The sequence below is a fragment of the Rhinolophus sinicus genome, chromosome 3, assembly GCF_057876585.1.
Source record: "Rhinolophus sinicus isolate RSI-liver-muscle chromosome 3, RSI-T2T, whole genome shotgun sequence".
Taxonomy (NCBI): Eukaryota; Metazoa; Chordata; class Mammalia; order Chiroptera; family Rhinolophidae; genus Rhinolophus; species Rhinolophus sinicus.
In genome coordinates, this window is record NC_142503.1 from 102695016 (window position 1) to 102715682 (window position 20667).

The 20667-nt window shown below is 50.0% G+C and overlaps 2 protein-coding genes across 7 annotated transcripts in view; one reads left to right on the forward strand and one right to left on the reverse strand.

Moving 5' to 3' along the window:
- Positions 1 to 7633, reverse strand: part of PML (PML nuclear body scaffold) — a 36481-nt gene extending 28848 nt beyond the window's left edge. Inside the window, exons 1-2 of one of the 2 annotated variants that reach the window (XM_019735990.3) lie at positions 7357 to 7633; positions 5174 to 5640 (exon numbers count right to left, since the gene is read on the reverse strand). In XM_019735990.3, the coding sequence (XP_019591549.3) occupies positions 5174 to 5640; positions 7357 to 7491 (602 nt within the window). In that variant the 5' untranslated portion in view covers positions 7492 to 7633. The remainder of the gene's footprint in view (positions 1 to 5173; positions 5641 to 7356) is intronic. The other variant, XM_019735989.3, reaches the window with a different exon arrangement.
- Positions 7634 to 7680: 47 nt separating this feature from the next.
- Positions 7681 to 19183, forward strand: STOML1 (stomatin like 1). 5 transcript variants are annotated; one of them, XM_019736034.3, is made up of 8 exons: positions 8471 to 9958; positions 11305 to 11416; positions 11734 to 11840; positions 12875 to 13024; positions 13326 to 13529; positions 16288 to 16483; positions 16902 to 17102; positions 17585 to 19183. In XM_019736034.3, the coding sequence occupies exons 2-8, from the start codon at positions 11377 to 11379 to the stop codon at positions 17776 to 17778; spliced, it is 1092 nt and encodes a 363-aa protein (XP_019591593.3). In that variant the 5' UTR covers positions 8471 to 9958; positions 11305 to 11376; the 3' UTR covers positions 17779 to 19183. The 5 variants fall into 5 exon arrangements, with proteins under 5 accessions (XP_019591591.3, XP_019591595.3, XP_019591590.3 ...); XM_019736032.3 differs by lacking the exons at positions 8471 to 9958; positions 11305 to 11416 and adding an exon at positions 7681 to 7829; XM_019736036.3 differs by lacking the exons at positions 8471 to 9958; positions 11305 to 11416 and adding an exon at positions 7688 to 7748.
- The last annotated feature ends 1484 nt before the right edge of the window (positions 19184 to 20667 follow it).

Sequence of the window (20667 nt, forward strand, 5' to 3'; positions counted from 1 at the left end):
AAAGAAAGGAAGGGAGGAAGGGAGGGAGAGGGAGAGGGAGGGAGGGAGGGAGGGAGGGAGGGAGGGAGGGAGGGAGAGAGAGAGAGAGAAAGAAAGTTGGTAAATTAGAAAATCAATTCAAGGAACATTCTGAGAATCCAGAAGAATGAAAGCAAAGTAACAGAATTAATGAATAAAAGGATAAAAGAGATAATAGATGGATTTGGAGTTCCAATCTCCATAGGACAACAGTTGTAAAAAGAAAAAAACCAAGCAAATGAAGGCAAATCAATACACACAAAAGCAGAAAACAATATCTTTGAGCTGAAGAAAGACTTTTATTTTCAGATCAACAATGTCATGCAGGATTATTGAAAAAAAAAAAGAGAGACATACCTGATCTAGCCCGATCAATCATTTCAAGAAAAAAAGAATTATATGAAATCCTTAGCAAATAAAAACTGGTTACCCACAAAGAAAAAAATAATTAGACAATAACTGAATTCTTGTCTGCAATGCAGGAGGCCAGAAATTTATGAAGCAACGCTTATACATTCCAAGATGAAGGAATGGTGATTGTGACCCAGAATTTCACACCTCGTTAACCTTTCCTTTATGTGTGACAGCAAACTCACATGCAGTGTTTCCCCAAAAGTAAGACCTAGCCGGACCATCAGTTCTAATGCGTCTTTTGAAGCAAAAATTAATATAAGACCCGGTCTTATTTTATGATAAGACTGAGTCTATATAATATAATATAATATAATACAATACAATACAATACAATACAATACAATACAATACAATACAATACAATACAATACAATACAATACAATACAATATAATATAATATAATATAATTTCCGGTCTTATTTTACTATAAGACCCGGTATAATATAATATAATAATATAATACCTGGTCTTATTTTAGTATAAGACCCAATATAATATAACATAATATAATATAATATAATATACCGGGTCTTATATTAATTTTTGCTCCAAAAGACTCTTTAGAGCTGATTGTCGGCTAGGTCTTATTTTCGGGGAAACGGGGTGTTAGTTAAGGCACTCAAGGCCTCAAAAAGAAAACTTTCTGAAAAACAAACAAACGAAATTACGTGAGGTATTCCAGCCAAATGGGAAATTAATCACATTAAGTAGTTCAAGAAAGGGAAAGATATGCTATAGTAGAAAAACATTATTGTGAGCAATGAAACCAATTAAAATCTAAGGTTATGGATAACAAGAGGGTTATAAGGTAATTATGACAATAACTGTTAAGAAAGGATGTTTAGAATAGAAAAGGCCTAAAAATTCAGTAGCCTAGAACTAAAATTTCATGTTATTTCAACTAACTCTGGGTATGGAAAGGGAATGTGGAAAAGAAAAAGTATGATAAAGGATTTATCTTATCTGGAAGAACAGTGATAATCTACTCTTGATAAATGTATACACGCATACACAAACATGTTTGAGTATGTTTGCTAAAATTTTAAACAAGAGTAGAAAGATATATGAGATACAATATATGCATATATATAGTTGTGTGTATATATAGATGTGTGTGTATACTCTACAAAGAATACAGATTTTTTTAAAAGTCCTAGGAATATACTCGTTCAAGGAATATGCTGGACACCCCCAAAAATCTCAATATAGCCTCAGATATAGAACTCTTACATGTTAACTGATTGGGCTGTAGAAATTAACATCAAATATAGAAACCAAACATTACACACTTCTTGAAAAGAAAACATTAATATCAGCAAGGAATATAAGGGAAGACCAAAAGCTAGTACTTTGAAAAGATCACTAAAATAACCACAAGTGTATAATATTAGAAATAAGAAAGGGGATATAATTACAGGTATAGAGGAGATTCTTAAATTATGAAAGATAGCTCAGAATGAACTAGAAAATGTTCCAGAAAATCTGAGTCAAAATCCCAAACAGACCAATACCATGGGGGAGAAAAATCTACTCTTCAAAAAAGGCACCAGTCTCAGATAGTTTTTCAAGAAACTTCTATAAACCTTAATTGGCTATGTTTTCTAAATTGTTCTAGAGCAGAGAAAGGATAAGAATAGTAAGATTTTAACATTTATTGAGTATTTAATATGTGCCAGGCACTATGCTAAGTAATTTATATATTATCATATTCAAAAAAGGAAAGCTTACAAATTTATTGAAAGAGATTATCATAAAATGGATAAGAAAATTTGACAATGAAATTACACATATTCACAAAAATTGATCACATCTATAAATACAGATAATAGACTAAAATGTTGCTAAATGGAATCTAGCTATGAATAATAATAATAATAATAAACAGTATATCATGACCAAATAGAGTTTTTTCTCCTGGGAATTAAAAAATGGTTCAAGACAAAGAAACCTTTGAATATAATTCATCATACTAAAAGGTGAAACGAAAGCTTCATAGAATCCAAAAGAACACCGTTCCCGAGTATTTAACACATATCTTTATTTGTTAAAAATAAAACAAAATGGGACGGCCAGGTGGTTCAGTTGGTCTGAGCACACCGCGGGCTCTGGGCCCCAGCGTTGCCGGGTACGATTTCCACACGGGCCAGTGAGCTGCGCCCTCCACAACTAGATTGAAGACAACATGAGCCAAGCTGCCACTGAGCTGCCGGAGGGGCTGCTGGAGGGGCTGCCGGATGGCTCAGTTGGTTATAGTGGGAGCTCTCAATAGCAAAGTTGCCGGTTCAATTCCCACATGGGATGAGGGGCTGCACTCCCTGCAACTAGATTGAGGCTGGAGACTGGACTTGGAGCTGAGCTGCGCCCTCCACAACTAAACTGAAGGACAACTACTTGACTTGGAGCTGATGGGTCCTGGGAAAAACACACTGTTCCCCAAAAAAGTCCTGGAAATACCCACTGTTCCCCTTCCCCAATAATAAATAAATAAATAAATAAATAAATAAATAAATAAATAAATAAAACAAAATGACAACAAAGCTCTTAGTAAACCAGAAAAGGGAGGTAACTTTCTTAATATGATTTTTTAAAGTTACCTAAGGAAGACAATATAAACATCATACTAAACAAGAAAGCCTAAGGGACTTTTTCATAAAAGGCAGGAACAAGATAGACTTGCTTTTTCTAATGACTATTATTCAATATTCTGGCCAATGAAACAAAGCCGCAAAGAAGTAATGTGTAAAAATACTGAAAAGAAAAAAACTTTTTATTATTTGCAGATGATATGATTGTTTATCTAGAAAATCCAAAAGAATTGAAAAACTTACAAGAATAAAAGAGTTTGATAAGATGGCCAGGTATAATTAATACACATAAATTAAGAGCATTACTGAATGCTAAGGATAACCAGTTAGAAATTATAATGGAAAAAGATTCCATTCATAATATTATTAAATATTCTAAATTTAATTATAATTTAGAAGTTCAAGATGTATGTGAATAAAACTATAAAACCCAAAAGATATAACCAGAGATGAGGCCAATTCTCTCCAGATTTATTGCAATTTCAATCAAAATCCCAATGTATATGTAAGTTCTGAAACTGCATGAACTGTAAGAGCAAAAGAAAAGCAGATTATTTTTGAGTGGGAACTTGAACTTGCCCTATCAAAAACAAAGCTACAGAATGCCTTACAGCAGTAAGGATTAGCACTGGCATAGTCACCTTATTGGCACAGAACAGAGATTTACAAACATGCCCATGACTACATGGGCATTTAGTACGTGATACAAAGGGTAAGAGTGGACTATTGAAATCTCTCAATAAAAGTAGAGAGAACTGGCTTTCTATTTGGAGAGAAAAGCAAAGTGAAGTTATCTACCTTACTTATACCATCCACAAAAATAAATGCCATTCGAATTAAAGACTTACTTATAAAAACAAAACCATCAAATTACTAAAATAGAATGTAAGAAAATATTTTTAACATTGGCATGGGAAAAATGTCTCCTAGGATGATCAAAGCCAGAACCATAAAGAAGAGACTGATGGATTAGACAACATAAAACTAAACACTTAAACACAACATTAAATGAGGTATTGTGTCTGCACTAGAACAAGCTCTTACAATTAACGAGACTAACTCCTCCAAGGGGGGACACAAATGAAGGAAAAGTGGTAAATAAATGTATGTAAAGCCGCTGGACCTCAACCTTCAAAAGAAGCAAAGAAATCCAAATTTAAATGATAATATCCGCTAATGTGGAATCCGAGGTGGGGGGGGAATGCATTCCATGCTGCAGGTGATAAGTCACAAGCAGGAAGCAGGCCACGTTCAGTTTAGCAGGAATGCACTTGTGAGTGTTTCCCCAACGGGCAAACAATACCTTCACTTTGCAAACAGAACAGATCCGCAAGAACAAGGACACAAAAGAATCTTACACAACAATTTTTTTTTCAGGAGGTGGGGGAAATCCCAAAGTTCACATAGGTATGCTACCTTTTTGTCTAAACGGGGTAAAAATAAGACCTCAAAAGACTACATACTCCTAACTGTGTATGCATTCACAGAAACCGGAAACATTAGAAACTAGTGACAATGGTTATTTGGATGAGGGAGAGGCAGATGATTTGAGAGGAATGGAGACTTGGCCCTCTCTTTATAAATTTTGTTCCTATTTTTTTTTAACCATTTAATTGTAGTCTTTATCAAAAAAGGAATTAAAATCTTACGCTGTTTAATAAAAATAATAATCGCCATACCTACATTCCCAGATAGCACGGTATTGCAACTGTGACTTTTCAGCAGAAACTAACTACCTGCATTTTATCCCACTAGAATCCAGCTATACAGAGGGAAGCTCCCATGACAGCACTTCCGGAGAATTCCACTATTAAGATTTTCTGAAGGGCAGTTTGGTAACATGTAACAATGTAAAATTTTCATGCCCCTTAACCTAGCAATGGCATTTCTAAAAATTGATCCTAAAGGAATTACCGAATAGGGTGCAAAGATGGCTCTGCAGCATTATTTATTAGAGTGAAAAATCATAAACTCTTACTATCCACGCAGGTCGGAGAGCATAAATTGTGGACATCGTCAGAGATGCTGCTCGTTGCAAGACCGTGCAAGCTCCTCATCCCACGTTCTCAGCTTTATGACCCTGGATCTCTGCTCCCCGCACCCTCTCCCCAGCTCTTGGATGCGCCACCCCACCGCAGCCAGCCCACTGACTCACCTTGTCAGCTCAGGGGTGCGGTGGGTGGGGTTGGAGCAGAAGATGTTGTTGGACTTGCGCGTGCTGTCCAGGAAGTCGCACACCGACTGGCTGCGGAGCTCGGCCAGGGGCCGGGCCTCGTGCTTGAGGAACCACTGGTGCGCCTCGAAGCACTTGGCGCAGAGGAGCTGCTCGCACTCGAAGCACCAGAAGTCGGCCGACTCTCTGCAGCGGGTGCACACGGCCTGTGCAGTAGCGATCTGCCGGTACACCGACAGGCGCCGCTGCAGGCTCTCGAAGAAGACGTTATCCAGGGCCGGCCCGTGAGCGCCTGCGGGCTGGGGCACCTTACAGATAGGGCACCGCATGCTGGGCACTTCCAGGCATCCTGAACACAGCGTGTGCAGACAAGGCAGCAGCTTAGGGCACTTGGCTTCGGCCCGGCAGCCCTGGCAGCGCAGGAACTGGAAGTCCTCCTCCGTCGCTTGCTGGGGGGGCGGGGGGGGGGGGAGACCAGAGGGGAGGAGGGTGAGGCCTGAGGTCCCAGGAATCCTCAACCACCCAATACCTGCCCCAAAGGCTGGAGGCTGGAATGGGATTTCATATTCCATTCCAGGCAGTCATAGGATGATGCAAAACCCAGGTTTATCAGCACCCCAGTTTCCCATTTACTCAGGCCTTCCCACTCTCATTCCACAATTTATTGAGCGTCTACTTTCCATCAGACATAGTACCAGGCCCTGAGATACAAAGATGTATCTGCCTTCATGGAATTCAGTTTAGAAAGAAGATACATTAAGTATCAACCTCATATAAAGTGCTTAACAGTTTGGTGGTTCTTCAAAGTTAAAGATCAACCATATGAGCCAACAATTGCACTCCTAGATATACATCCAAAAGAACTGAAAACACTGACCCAAACAGATACTTGCACACCCACATAAATAGCAGCATTATTCACAACAGCCAGAAGGTGGAAACAACCCAAACGTCCATCAACAGATGAATGGATAATCAAAATGTGGCATATACATGCGATGGACTATTATTCAGACTTGAAATGGAAAGACATTCTGACACTGCTACAACAACGCGGATGGACCTTCAGGTCATTATGCGAAATGACAAAAGGACAAATATCATATGAATCCACTTATATGAAATTATCTAGAGTAGGCAAATTCAGAGACAGAAAGTAGATTAGAGATTACTAGGGACTGGAGAAAGGGGAGAGGAAGGAGTTAAGGGGAGAGGAAGGTGTTAAGGTGTACCGAGTTTCTATTTGAAAAAAATCCCAGAAATAGACAGTGGAGACAGTTACACAACATGGTTAATGTACTTAATACCACTGAATCATACACTTAGAAATGGTTAGAATGGCAGATCTTATGTTCTGTTTATTTTACCACAATTTAAAAAATGCAAAAAAGTGCTTACTACAGTACCTGGCACCTGAAAAGTGCTCATAAATGTTAACTAGTAATGTTAAGCAATACTATCCCTAGTTGTAATTATGCAAATAATACAAAGTACTGCAATCTGTGCTATCAAACGGGTCTGGAAGAACATAGAGCTTGTGTCTAAGTAGTTCCTTCGGGTATGTAAGGCTGGGGTTTGTCCAGAAGAAGATTAAAGCAAAAGCTTACAGGAGGAAAGCCTAATAAACCCCCTTGGTGATAGGGGTTAGGCAGGTAGGGTGTTCCCAGAGAAGGATCTGGAAGGCTTCCTAGGGGAGAAACCACAGGAGCTGGGGAGGCCTTAGCTGATACATCTCTCTTGTCCGGGCCACGGTTTCCCATTCTGAGCTGGGATTGGGTGCTTTTTTGTTGTTGTTGTTTTTTCCCCCTACACGTGGAACATGACCCTGGCTCCAGGCGGGGGCTTTAGGGCTACTACCTCCATTCTCCTAACCTGCCGGTCTTGGTCACGGCAAGGGCAAAGAGGCAAGCCGGCGGCGCGCAGGCGGAAGTGTCCGGTCCCAGGTGGCACTGCTCAGTGGAGAATCGCAGCCCAGAGTGGCTCCCCTAACTCATCCCCTCGTTCCCTTTTCTACTCTCCCCTACCCCTAATCGAGCCAAGTGGGTCAGGACCCTGGCATCTGGTTTTCCCTCTGTGTACGTGGCCAAGTTCCCTCTCCCTTCTCACCTCTCCCACCATAGCAAACCAACAGAGCCGAAACCCTATCTCCCCAAACCCAGTAGTACCTCTGTGGGGCTGTGGCCGGAGCTGCGCTGCTGGCCTGCGGAGAGGGGCTCCGGGGTAGGCATGGTGGACGTGTGGGGCAGTGCGGGGTCCTGCTGGGGCCCGGATGATCGGGCGGGTGCCGGCTCCTGCTGCATGGATCTCAGCGCAGTTTCGATTCTCGGATTTGATCTCAAGGGGCGGGAAGATAGGCTGAACGAGACTCGCGCGCCAAATGGCTGAGTCTCCGGAGCTGTCCGAAAGTGGTGGTGCCGACTCAGGGCCAGCCTCCCGGGAGGAAGTGACACACGAGCTGGGGGCGGTTCAAGGGGCGGAGAAGCCGACTGGGGGTTTCGAAGACAGACACAGGGCGGTGAGGAGGAAGGCGGAGAGGAGACACACTACTGACCTGGGGGTATGATCCGGACGGCGGCCCAGCCAACCTGGAGGAGGCAGCCCCCGCTCTCCGCTTTGAACCTTCCATCATTTCACAGTGGTACAGCTTTGTGCCAGCCCTCCGCTGGAAGTTGGGGGACACAGAGATGAGCCACACGTGGCTCCTGCTTTGGAGGAACCCCAGATCTAGTGCAAGGGCAGGCCCTCAAACGGAGATTTTTCACACTGTATTGAAACTGGCTGGAAAGGAGATTCCTCAGCTGGGACTTGAAACGGTGGGAATTCACCAGGGATTCAGAGATTAGGGAGACACTTTAAACAGAGCGAACAGCATGTGCAAATGCATGGAGGTTTGCAACAGGAGAGCCTGTTTAGAAAGTAGTTTGGGTTTTTTTCTGATTTAAGAGGGGACCCAAGCTCTATATCAGCCCAGGAGTGGGCTGGAGCAAAATCAAAGCTAGGTAGATGGGCCAGTTTTATAGGCGATAGAGTCAGGTTGGAATCCAGGTACAGCGTGATGTGTTGTGCATGTTGTGAAGGTCACTCAGACAACCTAGGGGCAGGTGGCCTGGTCTAGGACAGTGGCTGTGCGATGCACGGAGGGACCTGAGTCAGAGACACTGGAAGGACACGAGTGGAGATGAGGGGGACAGGGTGATGCCTTGGGTGACAGTTGGAAAGGCTGGTGTATCTGAGGCAGTGGGGGGTGGGGGGAGGGGGAGAGCTGGTGAATGGGTATGAAGAGTGAGGAGAGAGCAAGTTAGCTCTTGGCCAGCAGAGATGCATGCCAGACCCCCACCTGGTGAGGGGAGACTGCACAGCTCCAGGCGGCCTCACTGGGCCAGTGCCCCTGACTTCAAACTTCAAATCATCCCAACCACTGTGCTGGCTCCTGGGTACCCATTCTGTGCTCAGTTACAGCTTCGAACAGGCTTGAAGGGATGGTGATAGGGCATTGCTCTTGTAAAAGTTTATGAAGGTGTTTGGAGGAGAAATGGGGGGAAACCCAAGTTCCCCGGGACTGTGTGAGGCCCCAGGAGCCGGCCCTACCCTCCAACCTGATCAATACTCCTAGGGCTTTCGAATCGGGCCATCAAACTAGGAAAAGCCAAAGATGGTGAGCAGCCATCTGCAGAAGGGACCTGGAACTGGGCTATGGCTGGGGGGCTGAGGGACATGAGTAGTCAGACTGGCATGTGCCTGAGACAAGGAAAGCTTTATTAATTTCTTCACTCTTGGAAGACAGCTGCCTCAATGCCCTATTGGGAGTTAATGCTTCTCAGAGTAAATCCGCAATTTGCATTTGGGTTTGCTCAGGCTGTGGAGTCACATTACCGCTGGGTACCGGGAACAAGGGGTGTGCTATTTCGAGACCTGCAGGACTGAGGATCCCACGTCTGAGATGCTCTGGAGGGCCTGCCACGTGGTAGCTCTGTGCTAACCCCCCACTCCTTACTCCACCATGCTCCCTGAGGTGTGCACATGAAATGTCTCTCTTTTTGTGCCCAAGTTCAGGCCCTCCTGCCCCACCTTGACCACAGTAACCTGGTCAACAAGTACTGAGATCCACTCTGTGCCAGTACCTGCTTGCTGGGCTGTGGGCACACAAAGTGCAATAATTTGCTGACCATGTCCTGGAGATACTGTAATTCTAGATAAGCACCCCTCCCCTCCCAACACACACATACACACCCACCCCAGTATGTGAGTTTGGAGAGGGAGTGCTGAGAAGACTGGTACTATTTCCTTGATCCTGGAGAGGATTCGGCTCCTGAAAAACCCCTTACAAAGCCGAGTTCCTCTCATGCTCCTTTTCTAAGGTCCAGGCGGAACATGCAGGAGGAGGCAAGGACTCCTTCGGGCTCCCAGGAACGCAGCTCATGCTCCCGCCCCGCCGCCGCAGTTCGGTCCTCCTAGAGCAGGTGGCGCTGTGCGACGACCGGAGCCTAGCGGGCAAGCCTCCTCTTCCTGCGCGCCGGCCGGCACCACCGGCTGCGCACGGGAAACCGGAAGCGGGGGCCGGCAGGGGCGGGGCGGCCTAGGGGCTGGCAGGTCAGGCCGGGCTCTTTGAAGGGGGGTGTGTCCCGTCGGGAGTCATGCTCGGCAGGTCTGGGTACCGGCCGCTGCCCTTGGGGGACTTTGACCGTTTCCAGCAGTCGAGCTTAGGCTTCCTGGGCTCGCAGAAAGGCTGCTTGTTCCCGGAGCCAGGCGGCGTGCAGACGGAAGCTGGTGAGTGGCCGCCCAGCACTGCGGAGCCCGGGGGGACCGGCCGGCACCCCCAGGCCCGAACTCTCTGCCCCAGAAGTCGGCTGGTCCTGCGCTCGCACTCTAAGAGGAGGGACCGAGGGGGCCGCGGTGCGGAGAGGGGCCGGGACTGGGCGCTGGATGCCAGCGCTGAGCGGCCCTTTCTAGGGCCGTGGGGCTCCAACTGCAGAGCTCTTATCGTCTAGCAAGGCTCGTCCCACCTCGTTCCTCCTCCGCTCATCAGCTCTGCTTGCTGGCCTGTGGGCACACAAAGGAGAATAATTTGCTGACCGCGCCCTGGAGAAACCGTAATTCTAGATAATCACGCCTCCCCTACCAGCACCCGCGTACACACCTACCCCAGTTCGTGAGTTTGGAGAGGGAGTGCTGAGAAGGCTGATGTCATTTCCTTGATTCTGGAAAGGATTCAGCGCCTGAAAAAACCCCTACCACGCCAATTTCCCCTCATGCACCTTTTCTAAGGCTCAGCGAAACATGCAGGAGGCAAGGACTCCTGCGGGATCCCCAGGAACGCAGACAACCCTCCCTCTCCGCAGAGGAGGAAACCTGGGCAGAGGTTTCAAGTTGTCGTTTTGACTAGAAAGAAACCAAGGTCTAGCCATAGAAGGTCACCAGCACACCAAGGGCACTTGGCTGCAGAGAAACGGCAGAATCTTCACCCCCAGGGCACCTCTAGACTAGACACCCTGAGCTTGAACATCTCCCTGGTTCCTGGTGGACATGCACTGGCCAAAAAGGCCCCTAATGGCCTGTGGGTCTGCTCTGGCCCTGTCTTGCTTCAAAGACTGAGTTCCACATCCCAGATCCCACATTCCTCAGCCTCACACCAAACCATAGAGGATTTGGTCCCTCCCGGGCCCTCCTGTAATGACAGCTGCCCCATCCAAGGGTTCCTTTCCTGCAGGGGACACGCGGATCAAGGCCAGGCAGGAAAGGAGACAGCTTCCTGGGGTTCGGAGAGCCCTGAGGATGTGCGGTTCCTGGGAAGATGGAGCAGAGGCTCCAGTCTGCTTCCTGTGCAGGGTTGGGAGGAAAGCAGAGCAGATAACCTCATCCCAGATTCTGAGGCTGTCTCAGCTTCACTCATCCTGGGCTCCTGGCTCTTCAGGGGCCAACACCCTGGGCTCAAATGAGCCTCCTCTTTCTAGTTTGCTCCTCCCCCATCTCCCACCTGAAGCTCTTTAAGTGAAGCATTCATTTGATGGTCCTTACGGCATTAAAATGGGGTGAAGAATTGTGAGCTAAGAAAGAACATCTTAGCCCTCACCTATGGCTCCTACTGGTGAGTCATTAATGCTTTATCCCTGTAGGCTAAGGCATTATCTGCAAAAGGACTCCTTGAAAGCACACTTCTGGGACTGGTGGTAGAAGAGGGATGAGTTATGGCAACAGGAATCAGTTCAACTCCGCTGGTGCTTACAGGTGCCCGGATGCGTCTGACGTTGTGCCATGTATGGGAAGGCAGTATAAACCAGACAAGAAGACTGACTGATGTTCTGTCCAGTGAGGAGAGCATTACGTGGTTTGGCTTCTCAGATCCAGTGGCTGTTGCCCAGAAGAGAATAGCCTTGTGAGGGTGGGACTTGCCCAAAGCTATGGGAGTATTAGGCAAGGAGGCAGATTGAGAGCCCTGAGAAAGAAGGAGCTGCTGAAGTGGGAGGTGGTCGAAAGGTACATTTGACTGCGTTTACTCTGCCTGCAGTTGGCATCCCTTGCCTGCCTCTGTTCTCTTTCCCTAGATGCACCTCAGACCTGGCCTTCCTGCATCTGCCACAGTTTCATCAGTTTCCTGGGCTTCTTGCTGCTGCTGATCACCTTCCCCATTTCCGGCTGGTTTGCCCTGAAGGTAGGGATGATTGGGTTGGGTCTCACTGAGAGCTTTGGCACTGATGGCTGATGGGCACATTCTCTGTGTTCTGCCCCCGTCCCTGAAATATTGTATTATTGCACTTCTACAAAATGGACTGGGCAAGGATTGTTCATTCCCATCTTTCAGATGAGGAAACTGAGGCTCAGACTTGTCCAACATTGTACTGGGAGCCAAACTCCCAAGTCCTGGTGTCTGGTGCACACAGATGTCTTTGCCCAATCTTCCTCCCTTTGGGTTATGCTAAATTAGAAATGAAAAACACTCAAATTGGCCCAGCAGGTACTGAGTGATAGGAATTCAGGCCTGGTTTCCACAGCGAGTGGTACAGAGAGGAAAAAGGATGAACTATGGTTGAGGATCATAGCTGCAAACTGCAGTGAAGGTGGAAGCCCAGGCAAGTCTTGCCCTCTGTGCGGCCCTAGACCAAAGTCAGCTTGTCTAGACGGCCTTTGAGTTTGGTGTGGTCTGGAAGGGAGTTCTTAGAAGGTCCTAAATCCTAGTCCTAAAACTTTCACTGAAATGAATACTGTGTGACCTTGGGTAAGTCACTTTGCCTCTCTGAGTTTCATTGCTCAATCGGGACATATTTGCTTCTTTGAGGACTCTAGGGACCTGAAATTGGTAGAGCCCTTTGCTTGGGGTTGCTGGTAGAGCAGCCAGCCTTTGCTCCTAACTACTCCAAGGCAGACATTTCCTGGTTTGAGTCATGTCAAGCTTCAGACCACAGAAGTGCAGCGTTCCTCTGGGGACCAAGTCAGTACTGGTGGTAGTCGAGAGCCTGGCTTCTGGAGTCATTCAGAAATACATTCAGACCTTACCTGTTTCACTTAGGGGCTGTGTGATTTTTGAGCAAGTCACCTAACCCTTCAGAGCCTTGGTTTTCTCATTTAAAAACAGCTAAGGATACCTGACACCGCCCAGGGTGAGGGGAGACAGGTGCGGGAGGGCCCTGGGCAGCGTCCTGGCCATCCTGGGCTCACTCTCAACCCTTCCCTTGCCGTTGCGGACAGATAGTGCCCACCTATGAGCGGATGATCGTGTTTCGACTGGGCCGGATCCGCACCCCTCAGGGGCCTGGCGTGGTTCTGCTCCTGCCCTGCATCGACTCCTTTCAGAGGGTGGATCTGAGGACACGCGCCTTTAATGTCCCTCCCTGCAAGGTGAGGGGCGTCTCAGCTCCCCTGGACAGAGGAAGTGGGGCTTGTGCAGAGGGTATTCTGTATGCCTGGCCTGTGAGTAGCCATCAGAGGCAGGGAGAGGGCTTGGGAGGAGACCAGAAAATCAAGGGTAAAGGCTGGGAGGATGTCCCTGTTCCATATACTTAACCCCATGCACTTGGGGACACCATTTTGTCTGTGAGGCACTAGCTGCCAGGCAGGTGGATCCAGCTGGGTGGGTTCAGTGGGCCCGACCTCCCTGCAGCCCCTTGAGTGTCTCCTCTTTCGTGGCCTCCCCCAACAGCTGGCCTCTAAGGATGGGGCTGTGCTGTCCGTGGGAGCCGATGTCCAGTTCCGCATCTGGGACCCAGTGCTGTCCGTGATGACCGTGAAGGACCTGAACGCAGCCACGCGCATGACGGCCCAGAATGCCCTGACCAAGGCCCTGCTCAGGAGGCCTCTGCGGGACATCCAGATGGAGAAGCTGAAGATCAGCGAGCAGCTCCTGGTAGGCAGCTCCCGAGGGAGAGCTGCGCCTGGGCCCAGCCTGGCTCCGTGCACTTTGAGCACATACCAGCTCACTCAGCCTCAGTTTACCATACGCCCCTAGAATGTGGCACCTTGAAAGAGCCAGGGTCTGGGTGGGACTGTGAGTTGAGGAAGAGAAGATGGGCACAGACCATAGTGACCTGGAGAGCAAGGCCAAAGGCACTCGGATGGGGCAGGGCCTGACAGGAATGGCTGCCCTTTGCTGCTCTGTGCACGTTGCCATGACAGCACTGGGCCTCAGGGGCCCGCCCCGCCTGGCCACCTTCCAGGGAGCTCTGTGCTCCACGGTGCAGCGTGTGCATTTTTGTGGTTTTGTGTTCCTTGTTCTGACAGACCAAAGGGATACAAGGACATTTGGACCTTTTCCCTGCCTCTTCTCCATGTGTGAGCAATTCTCTACACTGGAATTCACCTCAAATCCTTCTGTGACAAGATGGGGTAGAAATGGATACACAAGTGGCAGTGTGTCCCCTGCTGCCATGTCCTGACAGGGGAACCCGGGTGAAGTTTTCCCCATTCCCCTCAGCTCTGCTTTCCCCAGAGAGCTGTGGTTAGAGGACAGGAGGGGGAGTGGGGTAATGCCAGTCCTGGAGGCCCCAGTCCCTTCAGGAAGTAAATCAACAAGCTGGGTGAAATTCCCAGGAAAATACTACTTGTGACAGTAGCAATAGCATTTTATAGTTTCCCAAGTCCTTTTGCCCACCCCAATGTATCTCAGCTTTATATTTTGCAGCAATCTTATACACCTCAATCTTATACACCTCAGATAACAAGTTGGCTAGCCATTTTTATTCATGGAACCATATTCCATTTTAATGTATCTTTAGGAAGGAAAACTGATGGCGGCCTGTTGCCCTTGGCTTTGAGCCGAGAGAGGTAGTTTGGGGGAAGTCAGTCCCACACCAGGATGTTACGGTCATTTAGGGCCCATTGCCCAGACTGAGTTGGCCCTTAGTGAGGTCGGGTCAGTGCCTGTGGTGAAAATGAAATCTCAGGAAAGCCAGCACAGCTGCCTTCAGCCCTGGTTCGGGCATACACCTCTCATTCTCACTCCTCTTTTTGCATGCGTTTCATCTGGAGGGATTGCATTCTCCCCACCTCTCACTGGCCAGGTCCTCCTTACCTGCTGCAGGCCGGCTCCGTCACCCCTCGCTGCCTTGGTCCAGCCTCCCACCCCCACCCACCACTCTGCTACCGGCCTTGCCTCCTAATCCTCAGAAGAAACTGTAGGACAAGAACCCCTTCAGCTTCCTCTAGCATCGTCCCTTCAGACTCACCAAACTCACCGCCATCTGTGCTGGGAGTCCTCCCCTGGCAGCAGCCACTCCCCTGTGAGGCTCCTCCCTGCTCCAGCTGTGCTCTGGGCCCAGAACCCGGCTCCCTCCCTGCTTTCATCCTCTTCTTCCTTTCTGCCTCTCTCCTTTTTCCTTCCTCCTCTCCTGTCTTTAGTCTAGGATCTCCCCAGGCTCCCGAGATAGACATCATGGTGACCTCCCTCTTGCTAACACAGAGGGCACTTCTCAGCCCCTCGCCTACTTCTCCTGGCAGCGGCCTGGGACTCTGGACCCATCCTTCTCTTACTCCTGATCAATTGAGGGGTCATCTGCTTCCCCCTCCTGCCATTACTCCACACCCCTGCTTTCCCCCTCCCTTCCTGTCACTCCTCTTACCGCTTGTTCTCCTGCCTTTCAGTTTCCCGGTTTCCATCAATGGCCTCATTTTATGTGTGACCTCCTGGGGAGAGCTCATCCTCCTGGGGCTTTATGCTGCCTCTGGACACTGATTATTTACACCACTCTGCCCCGCTCTCTCCTGCACTCTGTACCCATGTGTTCAACTGCCTATTGGATAGTTGGCTGTGCCATACACACCTCACGCTTAACGTATGGAGGAGGTTGTCATCCCTCCCCTCCCCACCCCCAAATCTCCGTCTCCCTCCCTGGGTCCTGCTAGGTGAACGCCCACGCTCATGATCATGCAGGAACCCCCCAGAGATCTGGCTTCTCCGCTGCTTCTCACACCCTCCCGGTCAGCGCACAGCAGGCTGCGAGCCGCCCAGGGCTTCTCTTTGGGGGCTTGTTGTAGCTTCATGCAGTTCCCAGAGCGTCGTGGCTTCACAGCCACGTCTCTGCCTGACACCAGACCCACAGTATTTCTGCCTGCAGTTTGAAGCAACGTCTGGCTTGGTCTCCTTGCCTCTACCCTCAGCCCCTCCAGTCCGGTGTCACATGGCAACCAAGAGAACCTTTCCAAGCAGCAAGTCTGCTCTGAAGCTCCCTAGTAAACTCCTCTCTGGGGCTCCGTGTGCTTCAGGAGCAAGCAGGAGCAGCCGCCTCTGACCCCTCCGCTGCCTCCAGTCTCCCAGCCCACACCCGAGTGTTTAGCTAAAGGGAACTGTGCTCACTTGCAGTTCCAGAACATTCCAGGTCCTCTCTGGGCTCATGCACATGGTGTCCCCTTTGTCTGGAAGGTCCTCCTGCTGCTGCCCCTTCACCTGACATCACCCCCCCATGGCCCCGTGCCCTCTCTGGCCCCCTGGCTGCTCAGCGCCAGCAGCCCACCGCAGGCTCGTCCTTGCCTCATGCCTGCGTGCCCAGGCAGGAGCTTCTCAAGGGCCAGTGCAGCTTCTCATGGCCGCCGTGTCCACGTGTGGCTGTACCAGCCTGCCCTGAGACGGTGTGTGAATGAATTCTGTTTCTCCTCACGCTGTCCTCCAGCTGGAGATCAATGACGTGACCAGAGCCTGGGGACTGGAGGTGGACCGCATGGAGCTGGCAGTGGAGGCCGTGCTGCAGCCGCCCCAGGACAGCCTGGCTGGGCCCAGCCTGGACGACTCCCTCCAACAACTGGCTCTCCACTTCCTTGGAGGAGGCATGTCTGCAGGGGCCGGAGGTGCCCTGCCCCCAGGGCCAGGTGAGGAGACTCCCAGAAAGGGTGGGGGCTCAGCAGGGCTCTCAGCTCGGTGCTTCACACAGGCGGAGCTTTGCTACTTGCTCTCTTAACCAAGCACCTTTGTGCAGTCCACACCCTGCCCATCTGTTCAGGACACCCTGATTCTACAGCTGACCAGAGCTCAGGCTGTGGGGAGAGTGCATGGAGCCTTCACAGCAGGAAGCAGCAGCATCCAGAAAAGAGTTTCACATTCAAGGCTAGAGTAGCTTAGAAATGGCGTTTGGGGTTAAGGTTGAAAACTCAAGGGTGGCTTCTTAGCAGAAGCGGAAGTTGAACTCAGACCTGACGGGCATGTAAGCGGGAACTGCCGCTAAGGTACGGAGCCATCCTCACCTTGGCAGCACATGATCTCTTGCTGCCTCCCTCCCCACCCCTGCAGACACCGTGGAGATAGTGGACGAAGTGGAGCTTCCTGTTGGTGCTGGACCTGGCTTCAAGCAGCCTGTGGCCGAGGGGCTGCTAACTGCTCTGCAGCCCTTCCTGTCGGAGGCCCTGGTCAGCCAAGTTGGGGCCTGCTACCAGTTCAATGTCATCGTGCCCGGTGGCACTCAGAACACCTACTTCCTGGATCTGACTACAGGTGCCACTGCCCTCCCTGCCCTCTCCTTCCCACTGCCCTCCCACCCCCTAGCCCTTTTTTAGATGCCCCTGCTCCTGCCAACATTTGAGGGTGAACCCATAGCAGTCGTGGCTCAGACACCATTTGCGGACAATGATTATCCAGGCCTTGGTCTCCCCGCCCTGTCCTCAGTAGCCGAGCTTCCTGTACCAAGAGCCCTGCACGTGCTGTAGGCCTACTATGTGCCAAGCTCTGTGCGGAGTACTTTTCGTGCATTATCTCACCTACTTCTCTCCACGAGGCTATGATTTAGGGATTATCATCCCCATTTCAGCAGTTTAGAAAGTGAGGCTCTGAGTGGTCACACAGCCAATAGGACTTAGACCCCGGATGTCAGAACCGGAAGGCCTAACCACTGCACTCCTCCTGAAGGGACATGCCAACCCCCTCTTCCCCACCGCACAGCTGCTCCCCTACTAATGCTGTTTTCTTTCTCCCCACAGGACAAGGGAGGGTGGGACACGGGGTGCCTGATGGCACCCCTGACGTGGTGGTGGAGATGACTGAGGCAGACCTGCGGGCCCTGTTATTCAGGGAGCTGCGACCCCTGGGGGCCTACATGAGTGGACGGCTGAAGGTGAAGGGCGACCTGGCAATGGCCATGAAGCTGGAGGCTGTTCTTAGCGCCCTGAAGTAGCAGCCTGGGCTGACCATCCATAGCCCAGCCCGATCCTGGCACTAAGCCAGGGGGGCTTCTTGGAGGAGGAGGCATTGGCTCTGCACTTTGGATTATTGAGGCCCTCAGGCCAAGCCAGGAGCCGATGAATGGAGGTGGGAGACACTGGAGGCTGGGAGAGGCCGAGTCAGGCTGCCCTGCTCCTCTGACCTACAGTGGTTCTCTGGAAAAGCCCAATCCCCTGCTGAGTACCCAGCCCTGAGCCGGGTACACAACATGATGACAGGAGAACCAGTCCTGCAGTGCTTGTCTGGCTACCTGACTGGACAGGCAGGACCTATAAAAGCAGCCTGACAGCAGCTGGGTTGGTCCCAGTGTGAGGGAGCAATGCAGGTGGCCTAGGCTCCCAGCTCCAGAGTGCGGGGATCAGAGAGGTTGGGGGAGAGAGATGGAAATGGCCACCAAGAAGAGGTCCGTGCAGCGAGGGGGATCTGGGCCCGCCTTACTGACTGTGGCCCAGCCCAGGCCAGTGGGGTGGGGACGGCAAAGAGTGGGGCCTGCTCCTGTCCTGTTCCCGAAGACCTCTTGACTTGTTCACCAGCTCCGTCTTGCATGCCTGATGGGCTGGGCAAGGGCCTAGGGCAGCATGAAGGCGAGCCCGGCCCTTCCTATGCTGCCACCAGAGGCTTGAAAACTCGAATAAATGTGCTGTTTACAGAGTATTGGACAGCAGTGGGGGCATGGGGGTAGGCGTTCCCCAGGCTGTGCCAGGTTCCCTGCGGCTGGCCAGGGACCAGGGCCCTAAAGGCTGATGCTCTTGAATCACCCTCAGCTCCCCTTCCTGCCGAAGTCCTCAAAGCCTCGGGGGCAGGAACGGACACTCTGTTCCTCTTTCTAGTGGGGAGGCAGTTTGCCAGGAAAGAGGGTTTGGGTGTGTCACAGCTGGTCGCGCACACATGACCCCATGTGGGGCAGGGTGCAGTCACCAGGTTCAGGAGAGGAGTCCGAGCTGCTCTCAGCTTTCCCTCCTGTTACATCGCAGGACACTCTCCACCAGCAGAAGGGAGGAAAATGAGGAGATGAGCAGGGAGGCCTGGGCTGGCTTTCTGTTCTGTGCCCCAGCCCACACCCAGGGATGCCAGAGGAGTGGTCTTTCACGTTTCCAGTCCTCAAAAAAAAAATAAAAGAAGCGGCGGCCAGATGGCTCAGCTGGTTAGAGTGTGAGCTCTCAACAATATGGTTGCCGGTTCAATTCCCACATGGGATGGTGGGCTGTGCCCCCTGCAACTAGATTGAAAACTGCGACTGGACTTGGAGCTGAGCTGCGCCCTCCACAACTAGATTGAAGAACGACTTGGAACTGATGGGCCCTAGAGAAACACACTGTTCCCCAATATTGCCCAATAAAATCTTTTTAGAGTAAAAATGAATCACACTTACTGAAGAGGCTTGGGAAACCCCACAGAAATCCGAGCCCTCCCATTGAGGACCGTCTCCAGCTTCCTTGGTAGCAGGCTCTGTCCACTGCCCTTTTGTTCCTGCCAGTGCCTTCTGCCTCCTCTTGTATATCCTCCCAGCACAGACCACACACTCACCGGGTTCAGCTCCCAGGCCCTTCCCCAGGGGTCCAAGGCCCCAGCCTGCTACCCCTCAGCTCATCTGGAGGCCTCCCATCCCCGCTGGCCACATTCCTGCCACCCTGACTGAGGCCGAGTGGGAATGGTCCTCTCCGCTCTCGCCTGTGCCCCTCTCCACTGAGGCTGTCATCGTGCCCATTCCCCACTGTCTGTCACTTCCTTGCACAGGCGACTGGCCTCCCACTGGAACCATGAGCTTCATGCACGATTGCCCTCAGTTCCCGCCATTGCTACTGCACACGGCACACCATGTGTTAATGGGGCGTCCAGGCGTCTTCCTTCTGAAACTCCAGATTTTCTCTGTGGGCGTGGGAGGATCAACATAACGTTTAGGGGAAACTGAAACTAGTAGATGTCTGTGGAGACCGGCTGCCAGTCAGTAATGCCCCATCCTCGGGCTGTTGGCCACTCCTTGGCGAGGCCACACCTCCAGGAAAGGGAGCTCAAGGGCTTAGGGGCCCCTGGGCTTCTGAGGACTGAGCAGGAGGAGGCCTGGGGTGGGAGGGGGAGGGTGTCGATCAGAGAAGGCTTTCTGAGGAGGTCATGCCTGAGATCTGCAGGTTCACTGGTGAGGGGAGAACAAAAGGGGGGAAACATGGGACGAAGGGAAAGCCCCTGTGAGGACAGAAGAGACAGCTGGGCACCTTGATTTGGGGAACTGGAACCTAAAGCATGAGGGGGATAAAAATAGTGTTACTGTGTGCCTACTATGCCCCTGCCCTGGACGAGACTGCCTCCACAGTACTTATGGTATGTTGATGTCCTAATATATAATGTATCATTTTGATGCTACTTTTTAAATAAGTATTTCAATTTTGAATAGCTAGTATGGTCGCATGGTTCAAAAATTGTTTTAAATTAAAAAGGCATACTATGAAAATTATCCCTCATACTCCTGACTCCATCCGCGTATTTCCCACATCGTCCTCCAAACAGGCATCTCCTGATAATAGTTTCTTGGTTATTCTTCCAGAAAAAAAAATTTTTTTTAACATGTGTATAAGAAAATCCAAATATATATCCTCTGGATTTTTATTACACAAGTTGCAACGTAGCAAACACAGTGTTGCTTTGTTCACTTAACATTACACCTTGAGAGTTTTTCTGTATTAGTTAGCACACGCAGATTTTCCCCATCTGGTTTTGTAGTCACATAGAATTCCTCGGATGGATGTGGATGTATCATAACTTATTTAACCTGTGTTGCATTGATGGACAGTTAGATTTTTTTTTTTTTGAGTTTTGCTATTTCACACAATGTTGCAATAATAAC